Genomic DNA, 22,048 nt, shown 5'->3' with positions numbered 1-22,048 from the left:
TTCCTCTTTGCTGATGAATGAACTTGAGTGATTTCCAAGGGCAAAAGAAATTGAGTCATCATGCTTAAGAAGGAGTACAGAATCTAACACCAGAGTCAGGTGTTACGAAGATAGTTTTCATCCTGATTCTTCTAGCAATTTCCTGCCCAATGCAGGATGTTATTTAATTTCCTACGACTGACTAGAAACTTGAGATTAAAATGCTGACACTGGAATATATTAACCAGTAATGAATCTAGAACGGTGCCTTCCTGGTACATAAGGAGATCAATAAAGATATGTGGAAAGAGTAGGTGAATGGATAAATTAATAAATGATGAATCTATCAGGATTTATTTATGACTTCTGTGTTCTTGACCCTGTGTCCTGAGTAACAGCAATCTTGTCTGGGTCCCCTAGAACTTGTTAGCCCAGGTAAAGGAACAGCAGAGAGATCTCCAAAGGGAGAGAACGGAAGAACTGCTGCTTTGTGGTCTTAGAAACAATAACCATTCAGAGTGGAGAATCATCTCGGCACAAAGAAATAAGGCCAAAGTTTTTCTGCCTTACTGTGCTCTTCCTCCCTCTCCTAGCATAGAAATTATATATTTCAATCTTCCTCCCAGGCTAAAATCCATTAATACAGATTCTGCCACTTCTCACACAGGCTTCACTTCAACAATCTAGGGTAACAACCACTTAGCGTTGTCTATGAAGTGCGCCCCGAATGAGGGATTCATTTTTCTGAAGATTACGAGATAGCAGGGAAAGAAGGACTGAGCTGGACAATCGTAGACCTTGATTTGAATCCAGGTTCCAACACTGAACAGCAGGTTGACCTCAGGGCTCTCTCCTCATTTATACATCCAGTTAAGTGGAGACTCTAGAGCTACCCCTCCCCACCATAGTACCTTTTCCCACATGGCCTAACTAGAGGTTCAAATTTGACAATTAATGTAATGCACTTTACATGTAGTTCATAGGATTAATGATTTATAGCTGATAAGGACCTCAAAGCCATCAATCTGGTGCAATCCCAAAAAGCTGAGGCTAAGGTAGGTCATGAAACCTGCCCAAGGTTGAAGAGATAGTAAGCATCAGAATCAGCCCTGGAACTCAGGCCCTCTGACATCAGAGCTAGCGTTCTTTCCACTATACCAAACCATAGCTCTATTTTTTTAAAAAGTCAATTATTAATATTTTTTTTAAAAGTCAATTATTATTATTTTTTCAAACCTCAGGTGATTTCATCAATGTGAAGGGCTCTACTGAGGAACATCTTGTCTTCTACCAAAGTGGATAAGCAATTTCTTTATACCTTAAATTCTCAGAAAGTTGCCTGAGGCACTTAGAGGTTAAGTGACTTGACCAGGGTCACAAGGCCAGTATGTAGCAGAGATAAGAAGTAAACCCATTTTTCTGGATTCCATGGTTAACTCTAGCTACTACACCATGCTTGCTGCCTTTTTATCCTCATTATTTTTTGCTAATACTAATTATTATCAACTAAAAATAAAATATAAATCCCTATATGTTCCACTTAAGCACTAAAAGAGGATGAATTCCAGTGCAGGAATAGAAGCTGTTTCTACTGCTTGTCTTAGGAGCATCTGATAGAAATATATGACTGAGATATTCAACAGCCACTTGACTGTATTCTATATTAAGCCAGTTACCTTATTATTCTCAGAATAATTCTCTCTAGATAAAGGAAGCTGTTCATTAAATAAAATAAACAGGATTTTTTTCCTCAGTGATTTATAGGTAAAAGGTTTTGGATTTTTTTTTCCTTTCTGAATAAAAACTGCTGCAAAGCAGACCATAAACTGCATAGGTTCAGGGACTTTCTTCACTGTCAATTATCAATTACCAATTAAATCACAGGTCTGGTCCAAAAAAGTTAATATGCTTTGAAACTTTAAGCACTATATAACTTTTCAGTTATTATTATTGCTGTTAATTACCTGAGCCCTTTTAATTAGCCTTGGTGTCCGTACTTATCTATAAAAAGGTGGTAACCCAAAACCAAACAAACAAACCAAAAAAAACATGCTTAAGACCATCTCTGGGAATGTTGGGCCCATTAGGTGCCCTAGGTGTCCATGGTCTCCTTAGTTAACTTGAAACTCAAGATTAAAGAATTTCTTTCAAGGTTTATATAGCTGAATTTTGCAATCCAAGAACCCCTACGCATTTGTGGTAGGCTAGAAGAAAACTAGCAAAGTCTCATGGCTTTGACATTTACTTCACCAAATGGCTTTCCAGTGTCTTAATTCTATATAATTGGATTCCAGTTGCCTTTTTAATCACAAAAAACCAGAGTTTTACTATAATACTACATAATCCAAAAAAGTACCAAGTTAATAAAAAAAAGTTCCTCAAATGAGACCGTTTTTAGCCTTAATAAGAATGATTTATCAACCTCCCACACAATTCCTTTATCATTTACTTCTCAGCATCCAAAAAGGTTCCTCCTTACTCCATTTATCATTTTCTCTTTCTACCTAGTTTTTAACTCCTTATCCACCAGCTCTTTCTTTATTGCTTACAAACATGCCCATATGTCCCCCAATCTATTTTAAAAAAGAAACCCAACAACAACGCCTTCATCGGATCTTCTATCTCTTCAAGCTAAAGTCTTCTCTCTTCCTGGGACCACTAAACTTCCTTTCACATTAAAACTCAGAGAGGCAGCTAGGTGGCACAGTAGATAGAGCCCCAGCCCCGGATTCAGGAGGACCCAAGTTCAAATGTGGCCTCAGACACATAACACTTACTAGCTATGTGACTCTGGGTAAGTCACTTAACCCCACTGCCTAGCCAAAAAACAACAACAATACCTTAAAACTCAGAAAAGATATCTATATTCACCAGGATCACATCTCAACTCCTGGCAAACTGGTTTACAACCTCATAACTCAAGTGAAACTGCTTTTTCCAAGATTACCAATGACCTCTTAATTGCCAAATCCAGCAGTCCCAATCCTTCCTGATCTCTCTGTAGCATCTGATATTGGTGACCATCCTCTCCTCCAAGATCACTCTTTCCCTCCCTGGATTTCTGTGAAATTGTTCTCTCCTGGTTCTCCTCCTTCCTGTCTTGTCAGTCAATCCTCAAAGCTCTGTCTGTCCTGGGCCCTCTTTTCTGTTCACTATCTCTTAATAATCTCATTAGCACTGTGTGTTCAACTATCATCTCAATGCAAAGCACTCCCAGGCCTTGTCTGTCTCCTGAAATCTAACCCCTAAACCATGTCTATTGGATATCTCTGAATACATGCCTTGGAGAGAGCTCAAACTCAACCTGTCCAAAATAAAGCTAATTATCTTCTCTCTCTCTCTCTCTCTCTCTCTCTCTCTCTCTCTCTCTCTCTCTCTCTCTCTCTCTCTCTCTCTCTCTCTCTCTCTCTCTCACACACACACACACACACACACACACACACACACACACACACACACACGAGTTCCTCTCTTCCTCACATCCTTATTTCTGCTGAGTTCCATCCTTTCAGTCACTCAGTTTACCACCTGAAAGTCATCCTCATCTCCTCCCTTTTCCTGACCCCTCATAACTAATCATGTGCCACGTCTTCCTCCCCAATATTTCTTGCATCCATCTCTCCTATTCACATGGCCACCATCATAGTTCAGGCCCTCATCACCTCTTGCCTTGATTGCTAGAGCAGTCAACTAATTTATCTCAATGACTCCAATTTCTTCCAGATCCAATCCATTCACCACATGGCCAATAACTGATATTTGTAAAGCACAGGTCTGACTATACCACTCTCTTACCCAAAACACTGCAGTGGCTCCCTACTGCCAGCAGGATAAAATATAAATGCCTCTGGCTGGCTATCCTTTCATTATCTGGATCTAAACTTACTGAACCTCACTCTCCTTCATGAACTCTACATTCCAACCCAATTATACTACTTGCTATTTCCTATTTATACCATTCTACCCCTGGTCTCTACATCTTTACAGTAGGAGCCCCCCATGCTTGGAATATACTTCATCCTCACCTCTGTCTTGAAGAATCCCTGACTTTAGGGCTTGAGTTGTGTGTCACCCCTGACAAAAGGCACTGCAATACTCATGCTACACAGTTGGCACCACCCTCCTCTCCCCAGCAGTCACTTGGTATTTACTCTGTATATGTTCCATGTACATGTTGTTGTTCATCACCACGGATCCCCACCCCAATAGAAAATAAGCTATCTCAGAGGATGTACTACTTATGCTTTATCTTTTGTATCCCCAGTGCCTGGCACATCACATGCAGTTCATAAATGTTTATTAAATGAATGAATCGGGAAAAAATATTTTGTTATAATGGCTTAATTCAGCAAGTGATTCAAATGCCAGACCTTCATTCTTCTTTGTTTGATGAAAATCATTTACATCCCCCCAATAAAGGCACTGATCTAAGTTTTCTCATCCTTTACCTTAACAGAAAACGTGTTTCAAATGCATATGAGAAATCACTAGAATTTTCCAAGTACTAAGAATGAGTTGTAAACTGACAATAGAGGCCAACGCTGGAAGAAAGAAATGTTATGGAAAGCCAAGCAGCATTCAGATCATAGAAGACAATTCTGAGATTACAGACCTAATCAGTTCAGGACATTCTATAGAGCACCTTGTAAATCTGAAGGTGATATATAAATGTAATTAGCTATATGTCTCCTGATTCCATCAACACCATCACTAGCCAAAAGACCTTGTCCCAAGTCAGAATTTAAAATGTTTATGTCCTATGTTAGTTGTATAGCTCTATACTTTATTATAAGTAAAGAAAAGAGATGATACTCACTGACATAAACAAATAAGCTACATAATATGATATGGAGTAAAGTGAAAACCAGAACAATTTTTTACAATAAACACAGCAATGTAAAGACAAACACCTTCAAAAGAGAGAACGTTGATCAGTGTGATAACTGATCGCGATTCCAGGAGACTGATAATGAAAGATGATACCTACCTCCTGAGAGAGAGGTGAGGGACTCAAGATATAGAAGGAGACACATATTTTTAGATAGGGCCAAAACAAAGGAATTAGGTTTTGCTGGAGTATGTATATTTTGTTACAAGGGTTTTGTTGTTTTTTTCCTCTAAAAAAAATTTTTGGAGTGGGGAAGATGAGAGAGAGAGAAAACAAATGCTTAAGTAAAATGTAAGTTAAAAATACATCTGTACATATAAACATATCTATTATATCCTGATACTAGTTACTTTCCAAAGAAGCATTCTTTTAAAATAAGTTAGTTCTATACATTTCATTCAACAAAATCTAACTTACTACCATAATATACCCCTGAAACAGAAAAATGCAGTACTTACCTTTGTTTCACATTTCTTGTGGCAGGAATACTTGCACACTGGGAAAAAAAAAAAAAACAAAATACAATTGCCGAGTTGCTTGGCTAGCAATGATTATTTTATCCAACAAGTCCTCCCAATCCTTGAAAAAGTTCCTATTACAGGACAGTTAGGCACTTTGGAGGGCAGAGCTGGAACTTTCCCTGATAACTAGGGAGATTATTCATTTATGATGTAATCCAAAATTGCAAAAGAAAGTTGGTGGACAGCAAGAATGAGTGCATACCAAGTTAAAATTTGATAGCAGTTACCAACTGCTAGACGGAGTAAAGTTATGATGACTCAGGTGAAAGGTTTTTTTTTCCCCCTGGAGTTCAGTTACAAAGAGATTGGTTTTCTTAAAGCGCTCCTTACTTTGGAAGCCAAATCCAAGCATGCAAGGAAAAATTCAATTGTCCTGGTGCAGTAACAAGCATAAGGATATACTTAGGCATTTCAGGACACTTGCCTGAAGATCAGAAATGTTTCAAAATACCAGGATTTTGAAAAGCAGTAACTCCATGCTTTGAGCTCCAATGAAAGTTGTACGTCTGATTTACTTACTTCATCCATTTCCGGACAACATAAGAATCAACTGTCAAAATAAATACATGTCTAAATTCCTACAGGCAAAACCTTCAACTTGGGCCAATTGTCTAAACTGAGCAGGTCATGCGTCGGCTTGAAGGTCCTAACAATGACGATTTAAAACTGGAAGCAATGCAGATTTCACAGGACTTCTCCCCAGGAGGATGCAGCTGTGTCATAATAAGGAACTAAAAGCATTCTCCCTCAGCCACAATAGGATCTCCATAATCACTCTCTGACCACTAGTTGCTTTTTTTTTTCTCTATAGGAAACAACTGGGTATTCAAAGACTTCAAGACTGAAGGATGACAGAGAGAATTTCACCATCTCCTACACACACAAGATCAATCAATGTTGTAACTCAGGCAGTTAGTTACTTCAAGTTTTCCTTGTATCCTGAATTTTAAACTGACTTTTCTAATTTCCTCCATACTCAGGACCTCATGTGCCTTCTCATTTTAAATGGGATTATTCATGTTGTTGGTCATAGAATAACATCAACCAGGAAAAATATTTATTTTTCATCTAGTGAGTGCACACCCCCAGAAGTAACTATGTTAAATGGTTAGCCGATCAAAAGAATCTTGCTGTGGAAATGGTGGGCTGGGGGTGGGGGGGTGGCAGGAGTGGGGACTCTATCCTACACAGATCACAAATCTATACGGCTTGGAACCTATTTTGAGTAAGAACTATACCTGATATATATAAAAGGAAGGTAAAAATCTACAATGACTTATTTATCCATTTGGTCAATGATATTCATTGTGTAGGAGTGAACTCCGGAATTCTTCCTGCACCCCTAGGGCACTCTGATGCATGTGCTGAATGAAGCATAAAGACTAGCCAACCATAAAATTATTTTAGCTTCTATTATGCCTGATTCTGAAATTTGCCATGGAACTGGAAGAGCTGCCATTAGGCAGGAAAGCAAGAGTGTATATGGGTAGTATGTGGCCCTAAAAGAGAAGTTTATTTATTTAAATGGCATCCTCTCCCCCAAGAGCCATCTATGCACAAGAAAAGTCCCAAAAATAAGCCATGTGCCAAAAGTCTGGGAACACAGAGACAGGTCTATCTGTTTTACTTGAGTGAACATAAGGCTCTTAAAACCTAAGGCATGAAATCATACTTCATTCAGCAAGGACTTTAGAACTACCTCACAGGCTGACCTCCAAGTAACAAATCATTCTGATTATAAGATACAAATGCACCAACTTTGAACCCCCAAAGCCTCCAACTCAGACGAATGCATACAGGATCCAGATGTACCAGTACTACTCAGACAAAAGTCTTGAGGAGCAAGACAGTTTGCTAGGATAAGGTTTTTAGACAGAGTCTAATGGCAGAAGGAACCTCTCCGTCCAAGGTTTCCCATATATTATTCCAAATGTCATATGTAAACTCCAAAAGCATGAACTATAAAAGTTAATTTATTTCTTACTCTGTTTCCCAAACACCTACTTCAATCAATATTTGAAAATGAACTATGTCTTAAACCACAAGGTCTCTCTCAAAGTTTTCTCGTAGTGGCAAATTAGCTTTAAAGCATGAGTTCTTAACATTTGTGTGAGTCATGGACCCCTTTGGCAGTCTGGTGAACTCTGTGCACTCCCTAGAATAATGTTTTTAAATGCATAAAATACATGATGTTACAGAGGAAACCAATTATATTGAAATAGTTGTCTAACTGAATTGCAAAAATATTCAACATTGTAAAAAAACAAACAATTTTGAAAGGCAGAAGAATTCTGATCAACATAAATAATCAACTGTAATTCCAGAGGAGTTATGGGGAAGAATGCTAGAGCTGCCTCCTAACTAAATGGCAGAATGAGACACATTTTTGCATATAGCCCATATGGGAATTTGCTTACTTGACTATGCCTATTTATTAACAACTCAGCCCAGAGTATAGGATGGAGTTGAAAAGGGAAAAAAAAAAAAGCTTGATAATTGAAAAAAATATTATTTTAAAATATCTGGTATTTTGATGAAAAAAAAGTTATCAAAATAAGTTTTTCTAAAACTTCATAGACCCCCAGGTTAAGAACTTCTGGTTTAAGGTATTAAAATATAATGAAATTGATTTTTAAAATCCTCCTAAGGATGAGATCAGAGTCTGCTCAGGTAATGGGGTCAAAACAAGGTTCCCATTGTCCTCTAAAATAGAAAGCCTTTTCCGCTTAATTCTCTGATGAAAATCAACATGTATAATATTAACCTAACTAGTACTGGATGCAACACTGACTACATCCTGTAATGCTGCTACTGCTGCCATTTTAATGCATTTCAATGACATGTTTATACCAAGAAAACAAAAGGACTATTTAGAGAAGAAAATCACAATTTCCATATCACTTCGGTTAGGAAAACATCTTACTTTTGCTTAATTTGCATTTTATGCACTAAGAATTCTGTGCATCTTGAACTAAAGATTAGAATAAGATGCTCTGCACTCCTCCCCCTCCCCCACTCTCATTAACCCCACATCTATCACCATCAGCTCTCCATTAAGTTCCAAAGGTGTACTCGTCTGCTGTATTTTTCCATAGATCCTATATCTTTTCAACACCAGACTTCCGAAGAGGATCTACGCTCACTGTCTCCTCTTCTCTCATCACCTACTTACTGGTTAAATTCTTGCAATCTGACTTCTACTACTACCCTTCTCTAGAAGCTGTTTCCTCAGAAGGTCAGTGACCTGCTAATAGCCAAATCCAAGAGCCTCTTCTCAATTCTTGTCCCCCTTGACCTCCGTGCTGTATCCACCCCTGTGGCCACCCTTCCTCACTTCCATGACATGACACTTTCCCAGTTCTCTTTCTACCACCATCATAACTCCTACTGACAGTTCCTGCTAGTCTTTCTGCAGCTTTCATTGCTCATCCTTTATCTCCTCTCATCCTTCACTATCAGCATTCATTCCCCAAATGCCAAGGACAGAAGCAGGCAGGTATAACAGGGAGTCGACTAGTAGTCCTCTGAATATAATCCATGACCAAGGGCCAAAATGACAGTCTTGCTGTTCCTTATACACAGCAAACCCCACCTCCCCCCCCACACACACACACACATTTTCATTCCCCTTGGGACTGCACTACTGACTTTCTAAATTATCTCTCCCATCCTCCTGGGCAGTTGGTATGTTAATCATTCCTCTCCCCATTATTCCCCCCAATCCCACCCAAGCACCCTCTAATGTGTTACTTTCCTCACTTGAATATAAGATCCTTGAAAGCAGGGGCTGTTTCTATTTGTATGGTATTCCCTACACTTAGCATAACACATAGTAGGTGCTTAAGAAATGCTTACTGACTCGACTTGTCTTGACATACCTTTCAGCTGCCTGTCTTCCATGCCTACAATGCACTTCCACCTCTCTTCCCTGTCTCAGAATTCCTAGTTTTCTTCAAAATTTAGCTCCATCATCACACATGCGGCTTTTCCTGACACCTGAAGCTGATGGTGCCTTCCCCTCAAAAAGTACCTTGCATCCAATTGCAGTATACACACACACACACACACACACACACACACACACACACACACGTATCACTCTAAGACAGTTAGCTCTTTCAATGTAAGAACTATTCTCATTTCTGTCTTGGCATCTCTACCACCTAGCACAGTACTTGGCACACAACAGGCACTTAATGAAAGCTTTTGGACTGACAAAGAATGAAGCTGATATTCAAAGCCTTTTGGGGTTGGTAGGACCTAGCAGAGTTTGGGCTCTGATGGTAAAACCTCAGTGAAACCACTGTCACATCCATGCCATGAAAAAGCCTCAGAAAAAGGGCTGAGTGAGGGGAGGAGAGTTCTACCTGTCACACACCACTCTAGTCATCCCAGCTTCACTGTCACCCCGAGGGGAGTGTCTGGGTGATATAATGGCACTGGCAGAATTACATTTCAAATATACATACAGGAGTCAAGGTGCTTGAGCAAAAGGAAGCCAACAGAGACCAGCAAAGAACAAAGTACAGAGAGAGAAACAATGACAAGTAATGGAAGGCCTGAGAGAGACACACAGGACTACACAATGGTATTAACGGTGTCCAGCATTTATCTAGCAGGTTAAGATTTGCAAGACACTACCTAAATTAGCTCCTCCAATCCTCACAGCCTTATGTGGTAGGTGCTATTATTATCCCCATTTTACAGGTGAGACAGATACAGATTAAGTGACTTGTCCAGGGTCACACAGCTAGGGAGGGTATGAGGCTAGATTTGAATTCAGGTATTCTTGGCTCCAGGTTCAGTGTTCTATCCACTTTACCACCTAGTTGCCTCTAAGGTAAAAGCGTCACACAGCTAAGTGGCTGAGCCAGAATTCTAACTCAGGACTTCCACACTCCAAGTCCAGCATCATAGCTACTATGCTACTTGGCTGCATGCAACACTGTTGCACATGGAGAAGGAGTTGTTTAGCCCATTCTCTTGTCTTAAGCACCCTTGTTGGTGTGCTGTTCCCCAAGAACCATACTAAGCTTTGTGGATGTTCACAACCACTGACTGCAGCGAAGGAGACAACTCCGGTCCTCTGGAAAGGCCTCATGGCTTTTCCACCAAGGCTCTCCTTTTTCTACTTCCTCCCTCAGAAATAGCTCTCTACTCTCAGGACTTTATCTCTCACCCCGAGGCTGCCAGGTGCCACGTTTATTTAAATCTCCAGACTTGCCCTCTCACCTAAGTACCAGTCTTATATCTCCAACTGGCCCCTCAACATTTTTATTTTCACTTTTTTGCCCTCCCCTCCCCAAGTCCATACTTAACATACCCAAAACCCAGCTACTGATGGCACCATCATTCACTCTGACCAGAAACCTCAAGTCTATCTATGACTCATCTCTATCCTTTACCTCTCATAGACAAATCACTCATCGGATCCTCTCTTCCTCCCTTGAACCTTCCCTACTTGCCCCATACTGATTTCTCTCTTCTCTGAGAACATAAGGAGATGCCACAGTAGATATAAAACTATATTATTATATTATATATAATATATAAAGCTATATTGTTATATTATATTAGCAAAGGAAGAATTAAGAGTATTTGAGATAAATATGAAGTCATGCACTATGTTACCGAGCATAATGTTTGTCTATAAAGTCTATTAATTATCTCTACAAAGTGTATTAATAAGCTTAAGACTAGGGAAGGGTGGCATAGAAGAGATGCTGACTCGTGTGTGTGTGTGTGTGTGTGTGTGTGTGTGTGTGTGTGTGTGTGTCTTCATCTACTGGAAGCAATTCATTCTAGGATTTCCTGAGGCACTGAGAAGAGGTCGAGTTACCCAGCCCATGGTTACACAGCCAGTATATGCCAGAGGCAACGTGTGAATCCACATCTTCCTGACTCCAAGGCCTACCCTCTAACCATTATACCACACTCCCTCTTATGATTTAGTTATATCCTTAAAAAAAATCAGGGAGTAGGGAATCAAACAGAAGGTCATAGTGCAAATTTAGAGATGTTCAGCTATTACCCATAGGATTTTTATAATAACTGATGATTATTACACATCCAATGTTTTCTATTATATATTTAATATTCCAGTCCATCCAAAGGACCCCAGTAACTTACTAAACACAACATAGGCCCTATGAAGAAAGATACCCTCTTTTCAACCCTACAAATGTGGGAAGCTACAGGATACAGTGGATACAGTGCTGGGCCTGTAATCAAGTAGACCTGAGTTCAAACCTTGCTTCAGACACTAGCTGTGCAAGTCACTTACCCCTGTTTGCCTCAGTTTCCTCATCTGTAAAATGAGCTAGAGAAGGAAATGGCAAACCAGTGCAGCATCTTTGCCAAGAAAACCCAAACGGGATCGCAAAGAGTTGGACACAACTGAAATGACATAACAACAACAAACATGGGAAAACAAAACCTAATGCTGAAAAAAAAGGGGAGCAAAGAGACTTGTGATGAAAAATTAAACACCCTAATTCAGCAGTATATGTTAGAGGCTGGACATTTTACTAACAAAGCAGGCACAGCTGCTTACTAACTGATTCTTTCTCAGGCCACAGATTCCATTTTTCTGCCTGTGGTTTTTCAATAACAGTTGCTATGGGTTTTCTGGGACTCACCCTGCTTGACATAGTCCAGTTGATTTAACTAGTGTCACACTCATCCAGCCTGCTTGCAGTGCTTCCTCTCGGCAGCTGAGGGTCTGAACAACACGTATCAGTTCCCCTTGTCACATTAGGCTACTACCAAAATCATGCTTAAGAATTCTAATACTTACCCTAGGAGTAACAAGACCTCACTGTCAGGCTCTGAAACATGAAAAATCTTCCCGTGTCAGGGGTGGGGAACCTGTGGCCTCGAAGCCACATGTGGCCATCTAGGTCCTCAAGAGTGGCCCTTTGACTGAATCCACAGAACAACTCCCCTTAATAAAAGGATTCATTCTGTAAAAGTTGGACTCAGTCAAAAGGCCACACTCGAGGACCTAGAGGGCCACATGTGGCCAAGAGGCCACACATTCCTCACCACAGCCCTATATCATTTTAAATCACTACCTTGCAAAATATTTTCCTCAGAGCTCAAAGTGCAGGCAATGGATCTCCAATATTTTTCAGACCAATGTAACAGCCTACAAGTGTTTACAGAAAAATAGTTGATCTTTTCTATTTCAAAACGTGTCTCTTTAAGAATAAAATCCTAAATTCTAGTTTCCAAAAAGACTTGTATAAAAAGTGAATAGACACCCTACATTAAAGCAGGAGTTAAGGGACAGCTAGGTGGTGCAGTGGATAGAGCACTGACCCTGAAGTCAGGAGGCCCTGAGTTCAAATCCGGCCTCAGATCAAACACCTGACACTTACTAGCTGTGTGACACTGGGCAAGTCACTTAACTCCAATTGTCTTTAAAAAAAAAAAGCAGGAGATACCTGGATTTTTGCCTCTCTACTACTTAATGGGCCTTTCCTCTCTTCCCTTTGCAAAAAAAATCCTTCACTGACATTTTCCCCCACAAAGAACTTATTTTCCTTTTTTTTTTTTATTTCCCTCAACTCTCTGCCCCACTCCTAAAGTTCCCTCTGGTCCACAACTTCTTAACAGGAGGTCTATTAATTAGATGAGAAAAAAAATGCATGTTTAATTTCACCAATTTCTAACAAATTTAGCATTTCCTTTACGTGTGATATTAAAAAAAAATTATTCTGAGGAATCCATAGGCTTTATCAGACTGCCAAAGGGATCCATGATGCAAAAAAGGTTTAAAAATCCCACTCTAGCACATCTATTTCTCCCTCACTCAGAGTCATACTTGCCAAAACTTCACATTTCTTCTATCTCTGCTTTCCATGAGATTTTAGAGGGTTAGTTGCATCTGCCTACCCAAAATGGATCTCTTCACTTAAATCTTTCCATATCTTTCCTTGCTTCACCCTCTTTTCCCAGGCTGTACCACTGAAAGAAGAATAGGAAGGAAAAAAGGAACAAGATGCACCATACAAGCCACCAGTGTTTTGTATTATCCTGTCTAAAATCTAATAATTTTTGTTTACCTGTTAAGAGTCATCTATTAGCTAAAATATTATCACATTAAACTTCCTAAGACTACTTTGGGCAGGTAAAATGATCCTAAGGGTATATAATACAGAAGCCAACAATGACAAGTATGAAGAGCCTCTGATGATATGAAACCTGAAAGAGAAACTTCTACTACAAAGCACAGTTACAGAATAGAAATCATTTTTTCCCACTCTCCTTTACTACTGATTGTCATTAGATATCATTCAATTTAAAGGCTCTAAATATACATGTAGTATGGTACAGCAGTAGCCTTGACAGCACATATTTAAACCGGTCTTACCTACAAAATCACATGAAACAAGAAGTTACCAAAAACCCTAAGAGGCTGCAGAGTACATAAATAGTAGATAGTACCTAGCCTATAGGCCCACAGTGGGAGCAGTCACTGTGGACAAATTGAAGACTTTGTTCCAAGTAGAGAGGCATTCCTATAGATCTGGGAAGGTGGGAGAAGACCTGCTAGTATCTGATTTCTAGTCTCTGATACAGAAAATCATCAAGAAATGTTTTACTAAACTCCAGGAACAATTAAAAGGCATAGCAATCTCCATTTCAGAATTCCTCAAAAACCTCCATCTTGAATGATCGCATCAGCCATTTTTTGCACCCAATTCCAATGCTTTTTATTTCTGTTCATGGCAGTTACAGATTCCCAAAAGTTACCCCTATGTATTTGATCCTCTGTTTAATGAACTTGAAATTTCCAATTTAATTTCCTGTTCTCAATGAGAGCGAAAAAAGGGAAAAAAATTGTTATTTAGGATAAACTCGCCACTTTTCATATGGCCACTTTGGAACAGCTTTGTGTAGCAATTAAGTATGGAGAAGCTGATCAGTCAATTTCCTTTCCAAACTGATTTGGAAATAGTTTCAGAGGAATTAAAGAAAAATGATTAGCAAGGATACTGAAAAGATTCTCAAAGGAGTAGAGGAGATTGAATTCCTTCAGACCATAATATATAGGCATATTTAATGCCTTCTACCAGTTACTGTATATAAGCTGAAAGAGATCTCATGTGAAATATGGAGGCTCCAGGGAAAGACAGATTATATAGCTAGATATCATCAGGAGTGAGACTCTTTTGACAACATTAATTTGCCATTGTGTACTTTGGATCAACATTAGATTGGTGTAAAAGACAGAATGTCAATTGAGAAGATTTGAGCTCCAGTCCTACCCTCTGACACAGTATATACTGTGTGACCCTGGGCAAGTCATTAAAATTCGCCATGTCTGAGGCAACTCTCCAATCCTATAAACTACAGAGGAGCTACAGGTCTACTCTCCATAAACCAAGCCTTTGACTAAAGTGAAACATCTTCATCACTAGATGGCTAAAAAGAAGATACATCTATGGATAATTTCAAGACAGTCCCATTTTCTCATATCCAAATGGAGCAAATTTGAAAGAAAATAAGTTACAGGAAATATATGACATGACAGGTCTTTAAAAAAAACAAGATTACATGGAAAAAAAAGCAAATTACCAACTTTCAATTTGTTGTTTAAGTTTATAAACAGCTCTCGGGGATAAAAAAAAGAATATGATGAAATATTTAAATGAAAAGGAATGGCAAAGAGTAACCAAACAGTTCTATTCCTTTGAGGAATGGTTAAAAAACAAACAAACAGAGGAAAAAAAAAAACTTGGGTGAGACAAGAAGGAAATCTGGACATGACATCTGATGTACTATGTGAAGAAGTATCCATTCATGAATTCATGAGTGAATGAATGAAGGAATGAATCATCATTTGTTAAGTGCTTACTACGTACTACGCACTGCGCTAATGGCACTTAAGAAGACAGAGTCAGGAAGGGTGGCTCCTTTCCAGATCAAATCAATTGTGAGTGGAAAGGCTGGAAGTAGGAAGACCAATTACTCGGTTATTACCATGGTCCAAGCAAGAGTTGATTCAGGGCCACAGCTGGAGATTAATCAATCATGTGAGTGCCAAGAAGGAGATGGAGATGGAAAAAAAATGTTTCAGGATTAAATCTACAGGATGTGGCAAGTGACTGGATAGATTTGAAGGGTAAAAGTGAGGAAAGAGTCAAGGATGATTCTGAGATAATGTAGCTGGATGACTAGGAAAATGATGATGGCTGTAACAGAGATAAAGAAGTGAGGTCACCTAGTCATTAAAAACCTTCCTTGATCCTGACAGCTCCTTTTTGCCTTCATTCTCTGCCTCAAATTATACTTGTCTATGTTCACATCAGATTCGACAACAGAAGCCATTATTCCTTCGAGGTATGGAACACCTCCCAGCACCTAGCACCCTACCTTGATGTATGTGCATAATCTATGTTAAGCTGGAGTGAATGGATTCACCGAGGAACGACATGAAGTGAACTTCGCAGAGGAATCTAGATGTTTACCAGAACTATTTGTCAGAATCCTGGAAGATATTCTATGTAAAACACAAATATGGTCATGAATATATCTGACCCCAAAACAGGCTTGTCAAGACTAAGAAAGAGAGACAACAGATGGACTACATGAGTGGCACACTGGCATCCCTTAGATGCCAAAATAACCAAGGATGTGTCCAGTGGGTTAATTTGATGCTTCATGATGGATTCATGGGAAAATATTGATAAGAACTATACAGTATGGAGCAGGCATGGGGGACTGCATAAAGAAATCTGCACCATTGGTAAACTGAACCTTCACAATGATGTAATCATAGAGTCAAAATATACTTGAAAAATTAATCAGATTTTTGAATACATATTCACATACTTTAATACTAGCAAATATACATGAATAATCTTTTTTGTCTTCACATACCAATACAACACATTGCCTGAAATATGATACATACTTAAAGCTTATTTAATTGAATCAATTTCAACTGTAAAGACTTATGGACTCTAAGGGTACAAACAAAGGGAAAATCATACCAAAAATGGTGAATTGTAACCCTCATTCCCCTAATCAAAATGATAAGGGAAAGGGGCTAAATTGTATATTTTTAGTCACAATTTTGCCAAGAAAAACAAATCAAATAAGTTGCCTTTGAAAATGAGACAAGTTTATCTAGCTCATATATATAACATACAACTTTAAAAGTTGCTATTTTCTTGTATTATCTTATATTTACATAGTCTTTTTATCCTAAATTATGTCGAGTCTTTTTTCGTAAGTCTGGCTAATATTCCCTACCATGCTCTAAAGCTATCTTATAGCAAGCAACAAGAATGCAGTGTGCTGTTTCATTTCTGAAATCTCTGACAAGCCCCCACTTAAAATTACTGAGACTCAGCTTACCAAGAACACAGGCCAGAACACAGTTCACAGAGACAGCAGTTCTGTGGCTAACAAACTCAAACTACAGTATGCCATTACTCAATGGGAACAGCAATGCCACAAGGAGAGACCGATGACAAATCCAGCCTGGAAAAAGTGTATCAATCCAACAAAAAACCTAAGCTAGTTTCCATGAAGCGAGGGAATGCATCCATTCCTCCCAATGAAGAGCAGCATGCCCAAGAAACGTATTAGTTTTCTCAGCTAAATGCACTCCATGAAGCTGGGAAATCAGCACCTTCTGAAACCATCTAACACATCCTTAAGGCCAAAAAGCTGAGATTGGCACAAAATGACTTAATACGTCACTAAGGAAGGGAGTAAAAAACTCTTTGGGTCAAGCAACACTTTCTACAGGCTTACACTTAGGAAATGTAACCCTTTCCTTCTTTCATTTAAAATCCTCTTCCAATGCCTCACTGAGAAAGAACAAAAGTTCTGGAGGGTGCTCCCACCAAGCTGGAAATGCTTCAGGTCCAGGCTCACTCACTGACTGAATGCCAGCTGGTAGTGGACCAACACAGGTACGCTCTGGGAGGCTCATTACCAGCCAGTTTTCAAGATGATGACACTTCACTGACATTCTAGTTAACTGGAGGTGGGGATGGAAAACAAAAAAAAATTATTGAGGTCAGAGTAGTGGAGTGAAAAGAACACTGAATTCGGAGTCAGAGGATCCAGCTCTGCTATTTACTATTTGAGTCACTTTCAGTAAGTTACTTCATCACTCCCGGCCTCAGTTTCCTCATCTGTAAAATGGAGAAGGTGGAATGCATGATCTCTAAGATCTGTTCCAATTCTATTTCTAATGCTCTATGAGCTCATGAGTTCCATTTTTAAATATTTATTAAACAGTTCCATTGATGATGCATTTTTTTGGTCAGCTTGGGTAGCTGATAAGATAGAATACAGGACTTGAAGTCAGGAAACCCTTAGTTCAACTCTTGCCTCACTCTTACCAGCTATGAGACTCTGAGCCAATTAACTTAAGCTCTCCTTATCTCAGTTTCCTCATCTGTAAAATAAAGATAATATAACAGCCACCTCCTCACAAGGTTATTATGAAGATTAAATGAGTTAACACTGATAAAGTTCTTTGTAAACCTGAAAGCATTATAAAGCTAGCTATTATTTTAAATTCAATGAAAAAAGGAGATGGCGCATTGCAGTAAAAAAAAGCTCTAGATTGGGGTCATGTGACCTAGGACTGAGTCCTGGCTCTGATACTTACCATTTTTGCAACTTGGAGACATCACTTAACCTCTTCTGAGCCTCAGTTTCCTCAACCGTAAAATAAGAAATTTTTGACCCAAGTGACTGCTAAGGTTTCTTCCAGCTATAAATCCAGACAACTTATGAAAAGTATGATTCTCAAACTGATTTCACTGTTCAACTCACTATGTATTAACTCAATAGAGGGTGTGTATATAAACTAAGTTAGTGTATAGTTTACAGCGAAGATCAACAAAAACCAGAAGAGAAATTGTGTAATAAAAGCCTAAGAGCCTGTGTGATCTACTTAGAATATCTGATTCAAAACATTTCCATGATAAGCAATACCAATTCCATATTCTCACCAGAAAGAAAAAAAAAAGGGCAGTGATATATTGTTTGATTTTTTTTCAATTCCCTTCCATTTATATATGTACCTTCCTTTGTAGGAAGATTAGAATATTGAGAAGAGTTTACTTATTTCAAGCTTCTGGCCTAAACAGGGCCTAGCTGGGGGAAAAAAAAAGTGGCAAAAAAATAACACCATCAAAGAACATTCAGTTAAAGATTTGGTTGGAGATTTGCACCGAGGCTCAAAGTGTTCCTGTTTTATCAAAGCCACTTCACCAGTCTTATCAGTCCCCTAAAAAGTTGGTGACATGAGATTAGTACTTCAGTCCCCTCAACAATACAGTTCCAAGACAACACTGAAATGGTTACCATCAAACAGGGTTATTATCTGTGAGTTCTTTCTGGTTTTTTTCCAAGTATCATAATTTCCCAAGAATTAAAAACCACTTTTTTAATTTAAAGAAGTTTCTCATTTATGCATGATTAATATATCCTAAAAATTAATTAAAAAGTTTTTTCTCTCCATATAGACTCACATACACAAAACCCACTACTACTCATTTATTTCTGTGCCTCTGGGTAAATACCCCCTCTCCCACCAAAAACAATCTGAAAGAGTAAATCAGGATAGTTATGATGTAGTTTGTCGTCCTGAAAAGCGTGCCAGTGAAATCAACCATAATTCTGTCTTTTTAATGTTGGGGGAAATAACCCTAGACAAAAAAATTAGAAAAGTGAAAGTTGCTTCAACACAACTTTTCTATTATCTAAAATTTTTATTAATTTTATATTTCATATAATTCATGTAACTTTCTTGATCCCCTGCATCCCCAAAGTTCCCTAGATCTAATTCAACATTCATTCACCTACCTTTGAGAAAACTTTCCTGATTAATGCCATCTAATAGCAGGTTTTTCCATACAATATTCTCTCATACATTATTTATATAACATGGACTTGAACTTATTTTTATGTTGCTTTGTAACCGTTCTCCACTCAGAATTCCTTTTTTCTACTTGATCTTCCAAAGTGCTCCTCTGGAGAGGCGATCCAAGCCGGATCCTATCCTCCCTCTATGTCACAGCAAACTTATGCGTTGACCTACAAAAAAGGGTGTCCAGAGAATGTAAAGGGCATGATACCCTCCTTCCTCAAAAGAACTTGCAGTACTCTAATTAGTTTGTAATACAACCCATAAAGAACAGTGGTAGAGGAAGGCAAAGCTGGGAATGCACCACCTGAAATGGAATGTGTTAGTTATCTTGAAGGAGATGAGGCATGAGCTAGAATTAGGGGGTTGGGGGGAGGGCAAGATTTAGATTGGGGTGGTAAGAGGTAATAAGTAATAAGGGATATAGACAATAGGAGACAGTTCACAAAAATAGAGATGAATGATTAAGCAGGAATAGTACAAGGCAGAACCCCACCAGCCCAAAGGCTAAGATGCCCAGTAATCTGATACAGAATTGATAGCCTAGGGTTAAGCAGACTCTTTGGAATATAAAATGTGCTAAGTAAAAATCACAACTGGCTAACTCACTTGGACTTCATCTCCAGAAACCCATCTGAAACTCACACCTCCTCAGTACCTTTTCCCTCCTCCTCCTCTACCTCTTCTGCCTTGGGCTCCTTCCTCCTTCTGATTGGAGAGTCTGGAGGGTGGAAATGAGAAAGCTTCTCCCAGATCCTCTATTTAAGGAAGGGACCCAGAGCAGATACCTTGTTTCCCACCTGGCTCTGGAACTTCATCATGCTCCTGAGTCAGATACCCTCCTTCCCCTCCTTTTCAGCTACATTTTATGTACTGTTCTATTTAGATTGTGAGCTCCTAGAGGGCAGTCTTTTGCCTTTCTTTGTTTCACCAATGCTTGGCTCATAGTAGGTATTTAACAGAAGTTTACTGACTGACTGACTGATAAGCCTTGAGTTGGTTCTGTGTCAAGGCAGGGTAGTATCAATTGGTTATTTGGAGCCAGAGAATCTCAGCTCTGCTACTGATTCTCTCTGTGACCTTGGGCAAATCATTTAAGTCTTTCTTCCCTGTAAAATGAAAGGGTTGAACTAAATGATCTCTAAGGTTCTCCATCAGTCCTAAATCCTCTGATCCTGATAAAAACAGGAAGATGAGTCTAGCTTTGAACAACTTTAAAACGAACTCCTGTTAAGAGTGATGTCAATAATTATTCCTGCACTTTAACAGCAAAGTATGATTATTTCAATGCAAACATTTTTTTTTTTGGTGAGGCAATTGGGTTGTTAAGTGACTTGCCCAGGGTCACACAGCTAGTAAGTTTCAAGTGTCTGAGTCCACATTTGAACTCAGGTCCTCCTGGCTCAAAGGCCAAAGCTCTATCAACTGTACCACCTAACTGCCCCAAATACAAACAACTTAAAAAATTTTAAACTCATCTGTTGAAAAAACAGCGCATCAACTTAGTATGTGGAGCACAATCTCAGAGTTCAGTGAGCCTTAATTTTTTTTTCCCTTGGCTACACTGAAGGCTATGTTTCAGAGCTCCGACCAGATGACTATCTACTATAATGGAGCCCAAAATGCTAATGGCCCAGACAGCTTAGAACTCCAGGAGAGGATCCAGAAATTTTCTGACAACACGGAGAATAGGGATGACTATACACCCAGTCAAAGAAACCAAAGGTATGTGTGGCAGCCAGGAAATCCAGCACTTCAGGTATGCATGGGATAACAGCCGAAAGCCAGACTGCAGACAAAAAAAGATGGGGAAAGAGAATGCTACTTGGCAGAGACCTGAAGAAAGAAAGCAGACAAAAACCTGGAATTGAAGCTTTTAATTGGCTGATTGTCAACAGAACCAGAAATCATCCAGAGAGCTACACTGGCCAGTTTTAATTGGGCTATCATCAACACCTTTCAACAGCTTTTCAAAAAACAGCATCAAGTTGCTGTGCCATGGTCTTGGCCACGTTTTCAGTGCATGTGGCCAAGACTGCTGCTCTTTACAGCATAATACACATAATCAACCAGGTCTGTGCTCACAGAAAGAGATGTAACGGGATAGCTCTACTGTATTCTGCTCCGGTCATACCCTCTTCTGGAGCTCTGAGCAGCTCATGCAGGAAGACAATGTAGTCCAAGATGGTGAAAACCCAGATAGTTAGCCCAGAGAAAAAAAGACTTTGGGGGCATACGACAACTCTGTCCAGGGGAAGACGGATCAGATTTGTTGTGCGAGGTCCCAAACCACAGGACCAAAATCAGGAGGTAGAAATTCACAGGATCACAAATCACAGATTTGGATTTGGAAGGCACCTTTGAGATCATCTTGTCCAACCACCTCATTTTACAGATGAGGACACTAAGGCTGAGAATGGTTAGATGATTTGTAAAAGGGTCACGCAGGTTTTAAGTAGCAGTCAGGATTCAAACCCAGACCCTCTGCCTCCAAATCTAACATGCTTTTCACTGTACCATACAGCTTCAGATTTCAACCACCTAAGGGGAGAAAAAACTTCCTGATAAGCTATCCAAAGGTAAAAGAGACGGCTAAAAGAGGTACCAGATTTGGCCCCGGCTGCTAGCGCCTTCCCCTCTGCGATTACTTTCTATGTACTCTGTGTATGGAGCAATAGGTAAAGGATCGGGCCTGAAGTCAGGAAGACTCATTATTTCCTGAGCTCAAATCTGGCTCATCGTGTGTCCCTGGGCAAGTCA

The 22,048-nt window shown here is 39.3% G+C and overlaps 1 protein-coding gene across 1 annotated transcript in view; it reads right to left on the bottom strand.

Annotated features, from left to right (window-relative positions):
- The window catches only part of TNS3 (tensin 3), a 425,395-nt gene that overhangs the window by 293,735 nt on the left and 109,612 nt on the right, over positions 1 to 22,048 (bottom strand). The window contains 1 exon segment of the mRNA XM_020977772.2: positions 5,326 to 5,363. Coding sequence (XP_020833431.1) covers positions 5,326 to 5,363 — 38 coding nt within the window.

This window comes from Phascolarctos cinereus, unplaced genomic scaffold (assembly GCF_003287225.1).
Source record: "Phascolarctos cinereus isolate Bilbo 61053 unplaced genomic scaffold, phaCin_HiC Scaffold_4;HRSCAF=312, whole genome shotgun sequence".
In the NCBI taxonomy this organism is placed as follows: domain Eukaryota; kingdom Metazoa; phylum Chordata; class Mammalia; order Diprotodontia; family Phascolarctidae; genus Phascolarctos; species Phascolarctos cinereus.
Note: the sequence above shows the minus strand (reverse complement) of the source record. Positions and strands in the feature narration are given on the sequence as shown.